The following is a 6,046-nucleotide window of genomic DNA, read 5'->3' on the forward strand; positions in this document are numbered from 1 at the left end:
GGGTGCCCGGGAAAAGCGTTCAAAGAGCGCAGGAAAAATCGCGGCGGGGTGCGACGCGACGCGAGGACGGACAGACGGGCGAGGGCCCCGACCCGAGCGCATTGATTGGCGAGACCCGCCCGGCGCCCGTCCCGTTTCGCTGCATCTGCGTCGCACGTCGCTGCTGCACGCTGCGCTCTGCGGTCGCGGAGGAAATTCGTGGCTCGTGGTCGTGGGCAGGGCAACCCCGTGCGGCCATGACACATCCCGCTGCGAAATGTCGCGAGCCTGCCTGCGTGTTTACCTGCAGCAAGAAGCCAAGATTTGGGTCTTCAGAGTATAATGGGAGTACTACTGCTGTGTACAATACTGTACTCCATCCATGTTCAGTCTGTTGTGATTTCTTCAGGCAGTAGAACTTGATATCGGTCTTTCGGGGAAAACAAAATGAAAACTCCCACATTCAGGACAAGTTATTCCCGAGTCTTGGTAAGTGTAGAAATGTGAAGTCGTCCGGTTCTTCGTCACTACTTCAACGGTATATTTTCAGCAAAAAAAATAGTATTTTTCTCTCACACCAAATCTGTAGCAGCATAAATCAAATTTCAGCGAGACGGATAGGGCTGAATGAGCTGGTAAGTGAGTGCGGAGGTTGCAGGGCGCGAATGAGCTGGTAACACTACGGTGTGAGCAAACTTCGGCTCAGTTTAGATTGGCAAAAATTTTGACAAAACGACATTGTAGTATTTTCGTTGTTATTTGGTAATTAGTGTTCAATCATAGTCTAATTAGGCTTAAAAGATTCGTCTCGTGAATTTCATCTAAACTGTGTAATTAGTTTTATTTTTTATTTACATTTAATGCTTCATATATGCGTCTAAAAATTCGATGTGACAGAAAATCTTGAAAAATTTAACGTTTTAGAGAGGAATTAAACAGGCCCGCGAATGAGCTGGTAAGTGAGTGCAGAGGTTAAAGGGGGTGTCACTTGCTACTGCTGAAGTGCTTGTCGATCCTCGTCGCAAACTGACTGGGCCTCCGGCGAACAGATTTCAAGCGCGTTCGGGCGCGGAAGTGCGCAAGTTTCGAGAACAAGAACGAGAAATCAATTGCACCTTTCCCTTTCAGCCTTTTGGCCTGGTTTAGATCGTAACTTTTTTCAACCCGATAAATAGTACCACTTTCGTCTTATTTAGTAAGTATTGTCTAATCGTGGACCAACTAGGCTTAAAAGATTCATCTCGTGATTTCCAACTAAACTGTGTAATTAGTTATTTTTTTTACCTACATTTAATACTCCATGCAAGCGGCTAAAAATTAATGTGACGAAGAAAGAGTGAAAAAACTTGAAACTTTGATGGGATCTTCTTTGCGTTCATAATCCGCTTTTTCAGCCTTTGTGATACTGTCTACGTACTGACCTCGTTCAGAGCAGTACTGAAGATCTCATGCAGTAGCCATCTACGTATCACCCAAATCTTGTGCGGGTATCACTCAGCCTCAGCATACTGAAATTCAGATTTTGTGAATAAACTCTTCAGATCATGCGTTCGCAACGTCGATCTCGAACCTGAACTCTACAGTGCCGACGTTGCTTGCGTTGCCTCTTTTCAACGTGTTGACGAACTTGTGCTGAGCCTGTGGCTGCTGCAGGCCCTGAGCCCCTGACATGTGTTGCAGCAGCCTGGCAGCGCCATGCGTGGGGTGGGGCCGTGGTGGCCTTCCGCATTAACTGCCGGTCTGTTCGTTTGGCTGTGGCTTGTCGTAAATGATCGTAAATTTTTAGTCGGAATAATATTTTTCTTTTATATAAATCAGCCAATAGTATTTCTTTACGAACCAGCAATCATACGAACCAGCCAACCGAACACGCTGTACGAGCATGGGCCGAATACACAACAAGGGGCAGTTTTCAGACCACGGCCTGTTGTGTACTGGCAGCACTTGGGTCCATGACCATGAATGCGCCCTCAACCCGTCCGTAGCCTTGGCTAAACCGTCGAAATGACTGGAAATTACAAACACGCTATTTCTCGCCTATTTACAGGCCTCCGGCGACCTTGAGTAGCGTAGCGTACGTGCTACTCAAGAATGCAGACATTTGGTGCGCATCCATGTGTTCAGTTTTTTTTTTTTTTTTTTTGCTCTGCTTTCGGTTCCTGGCTTGATTCCTGCCTAGATCTTGTTTAGATTGAGGTTAGGAATCAGTATTTGGCACTGTAGCATTTTTGTTTGTATTTAATAATTATTATCCAATCATGGTCTAACTAGACTTAAAAGATTCGTCTCGTAATTTACAATAAAACTATGTAATTAGTTATTTTTTTATCTACATTTAATACTACATGCATGTATCAAAGATTTAATGTGATGAAGAGAGAGTGAAAAAACTTAAAATCTAAACAAGGCCCTAGTGCCGGAGTACTCTCCTCAGTCCTCATCTCGCGGCCGTAGACCCGTCGTGGTTCCAGGATCACCAAGCAGATTGAACTTATGCTGGGTTTTTCAAATTCAAATGTCGCTTTCATTTCAAACTGGCGATCTCACGATGCAGTTCCCCCGGCTCGTTGGATCGGTGAAAAGTGCAGTACAGTCACTGAGGTCTGAGTGAGAGTTTTGAGTCGAGTCAACACCTCTGAGGTCTTAGCACCTGCTGCTTCCAGAGAGCCAGAAGTATCGCACCCTCTTTTCAGTGTGTTTGACGAATTGTCACTGCATCATCCGAGGACGGAGCCTATGGATGGATCAATGGGCCTCCCTGCATCCCATTCCTGGCCCTTCGTTTCAGCTGGACCCAGCGAAGAGCACAAGCGCCGGGCCGACCATGGTGCTAGCCCAAACAAGTCAGGACCTTGTTTTACTTCCAGGTTGCAGCCCATTACCCACACCTGTCCGCATTCGTTACTTACTCCCTCTCCCTCTGTCCCAAATTATTTATTATTTTTTTGTTTTCGTATCGTAAATTTGACTCGATCGATATAAAACACATACAACATTTATATTTTTAAATAAATTTATTAAAAAACTAGATTTAAACATCTTTCCAATAAAATCAATTATATACCGTAATTATATAGCGTGCCAACACCGCAGCCGCCACCGCCACCAGGCAGCCACCCAGCAGAGGAAGGCAGGCAAGGAAAGGAAACATGCGCATGTGCGGACAGGAACAGGAGGGCGGTTGTAACTTCCACGCGACTGCAGGCGTGCGGCACGAGTCGCGTAGCCTCTCGCGTTCGGCCCGCCGGCTTCCGCTCGGCGCGCGAATATTCTCGACCCATCCAGCCAAGGAACCCAATCCAGTCCGATTCCGCCTTGGCTTTTCTTCGCTTGCTTCTCTTCCCCGCGCCCGCCCGCGGGTATATAATCCCCTCCGCTGGGCTCCCTTCCTTCAGGCTTCAGCGACCATCCAATCTAACCACCTGACCTGAACAAGCGCAAGCGACCCACGCACGCATCGATTTGAGCTGCAGAAGCAGCGGTGTACTCCTAAAGTTCTTGACGAGAGCAAGTTTCCTTCCGTTCCGTTCCAACCCGTCCGCCGGTTCTTCGATCGCCATGGACAAGGTGCTGGCCTTCTCGATCATGAGCGCGTCGCCGGCCGACATCTCCGCGGGCGCCGGCTTCGGCGGGAGCTGGGCGCGGCTGTCCTGGCGGAGGGGCGCCGATGACCAGCAGGCCGCCGCCGCGGCGCCGCGGCAGCAGCAGCAGCGCGAGGAGGACAAGGAGAAGCGAGGCTCGCGCCCCGGCGACGGCAGAGAGCACGCGAGGGGAGGAGGAAGAGCGGCCGCGCCGCGGTTTGCGCCGGAGTTCGACGGGATCGACTGCTTCGAGACCATCGTGTCGCACTGATTTCAACCCATCACTGCTCCGTCCGGAGACGCACACGGACGGCCTTGATGAGTTGACCGCGTGACCATTCATTATTATTTTTTTCCACATTTTTATAGACTGATCGGATGATGGTGAATTGGTGATCGATCGATGGAGCGATCAGCGTGTGTGTCCATTGTCTCAACAATAGCATAATTGAGACCGCGTGTTGTACAGTAACTATTCGCTTATCAAGATTCAAGAGGGACATTGGTATTCACCTCTGCATTCTTTATGTATCAATTTTGTGTGCACAGTTCGTCGATCGCTTTCCGAACCGCACAAGCTTTGGCTCCCAGCCCTGACGACTGCTCCAGATACTTTGCCTTTGCGGTCGCTGATGCTATGATACGCCAGACCGGGTTGCCCTGGCCCTGCCATGACCTTTGGCATCGCTGTATGTGCGATATACGAGCTCTCCTGGGCAAGTTTCATCAGCATGTTCGGCAGGCCGTAAACGATCGTAGATTATCAACGCGTTCGGAGGGTACAGATGGCCACTGTAGTATGGCTGATTTTGGATGATTAAATAATATTATGTGAGAGAGAATAAGCTGAAATAAACTGGAACAAGCCGGGACAAGACCAGCCGAACGCTTCCTATTTACTGCTGGCTGGTTTGGTGTGAGAGAAAAATACTATTCTAAGCTATAATCCATGATCGTATACGAGGGAGAGAACAGGCTGGCTGGTCGCGAGGCACGACAGCGCATGCGTCAGTTTCATGGCTGGGGCTGGGGCTGGGGCTAACGTGTACGGGCAGGCACAGGCTTGTTTATGACCAAACGAGTTTAAGTATTACAGTAGTCTAAGTGGTATATTCGTCGTGCTCAAATGGATAATCCGGTCCATCACGATCCATGTGAGGATGTGACCTCCAACCAGCACAGAACAAATTCATATCCACTGTTTCTTTCTTTCTTTCTTTTTTCCCCTCGGAGAAGAGGAACCATCATCAGTTCCTTCAAAGAAGTATGAACAGGAGGAACAGAGCAGCTTCGGTGTCGCGATCATGTTCATGGGAACCCCCCCAATTTCGAGTTCAAAGTTGCTGTTCCAAGCGATTTTGTAAGAAGACACAACGGAAGGCCGAAGACGCATCAGATTTTATAAACAAAATCAAACGAACGTATGATGATCCATTCAATAGGACGCGGTATATAGCAGCTCTGTACAGACTACTCGTGGCTTCACTCAGCGACAGCCCAAAATTAGAAGACAAGATGACAAGAATGAATTCAAGCGGGAGCCATGTCACGCGGAGCCTCAAAATCCATAATTCAGGAGGAGACTATGGACTCGAAGCAGTTGAGCCCGTCGAACTCCGGCGCGAACCGCGGCCGCGCCTCCCGGTGGCGCTCCGGCGCAGGGACCCGCGATGAGCCCCGATGCTCGGCGGCCTTCTCCTGCTTCGGCGGCGCCGCGTCCGCCTGAGGCGTCTGAGGCTTGCCGGCGGCGGAGGTCCTCCACGACAGCCTGGTGGAGAAGAACCCGGCCGCGGAGATGTCCGCTGGCGACGAGCTCAGGATGGAGAAGGCCAGGATCTTGTCCATGGTCACACGACAGCAGCAGATCGAAACCGGCAGAGGGGTCGGATGTGGATGTCCTTTTGCTTCTTGGAAACTGATTGATTCCTTGGTGGTGGATTCTGATGTGCTCTTGCAGTTGCGTTTGGTACTTTGGTGTGTGCGAGCTTTCTGGTTGCTGGCTTGCTGCTCTGCCCGGCGCTGGGGTTTTTAAGGAGCCGTGTCCGCGTGGGAAGGGACGAGGATGCGGGCAGCCAGCCGGTGGACTGGGGGTGGAGCCGTGGCGCGCGCGGCAGGGAAAGTTCCCGGGTGGACGCGGTCCGAGCCCGACTAGCGCACGGGCACGGCAGGCAAGCCACGCTGAGCCGCTGACCCCGACGCGAGCGCGCGCGAGAGAGAGACCCAGCGCGCTGAGCCGGTCAAGTCCGTTCGGACTACTCCTAGGCGAAAAGAAATTGCGCGGCGGCGAGACGTGGCGGCTGGCAGTGGCCGCGGGCAGGCGGGGGGCGACACTTGGAGGGGTTTCAGGTGGCGCGGGGTGCGTCGGTTGTGGATTGGGGTTGGGCGGGCAGGCAGGCCACCGCCCCGGCCCCCGGGGTGCCGTGCCGTGCGTTCGGCAGCAGACACGAGACAGCCAGGGGCCGGCGAGTTCCTCGTGGCGTGCCCCC

The 6,046-nt window shown here is 51.5% G+C and overlaps 2 protein-coding genes across 2 annotated transcripts; one reads left to right on the top strand and one right to left on the bottom strand.

Annotated features, from left to right (window-relative positions):
* The first annotated feature begins 3,112 nt into the window (after window positions 1-3,112).
* LOC136522358 (uncharacterized) lies at window positions 3,113-4,281 on the top strand. Its single transcript, XM_066516188.1, has one exon. It carries the CDS (start codon window positions 3,538-3,540, stop codon window positions 3,829-3,831), a length of 294 nt encoding a protein of 97 aa, XP_066372285.1. The 5' UTR covers window positions 3,113-3,537; the 3' UTR covers window positions 3,832-4,281.
* A 662-nt stretch (window positions 4,282-4,943) lies between these two features.
* Window positions 4,944-5,574, bottom strand: LOC136522353 (uncharacterized). Its single transcript, XM_066516183.1, has one exon. The coding sequence runs from the start codon at window positions 5,403-5,405 to the stop codon at window positions 5,133-5,135; it is 273 nt and encodes a 90-aa protein (XP_066372280.1). The 5' UTR covers window positions 5,406-5,574; the 3' UTR covers window positions 4,944-5,132.
* Between the last annotated feature and the right edge of the window lie 472 nt (window positions 5,575-6,046).

The sequence above is a fragment of the Miscanthus floridulus genome, chromosome 18, assembly GCF_019320115.1.
Source record: "Miscanthus floridulus cultivar M001 chromosome 18, ASM1932011v1, whole genome shotgun sequence".
NCBI lineage: Eukaryota > Viridiplantae > Streptophyta > Magnoliopsida > Poales > Poaceae > Miscanthus > Miscanthus floridulus.

What these genes read in the sequence shown, in the direction of transcription:
- LOC136522358 (XM_066516188.1), top strand. Translation starts at nt 3,538, where the DNA reads ATGGACAAGGTGCTGGCCTTCTCGATCATGAGCGCGTCGCCGGCCGAC.
- LOC136522353 (XM_066516183.1), bottom strand. Translation starts at nt 5,405, where the DNA reads ATGGACAAGATCCTGGCCTTCTCCATCCTGAGCTCGTCGCCAGCGGAC.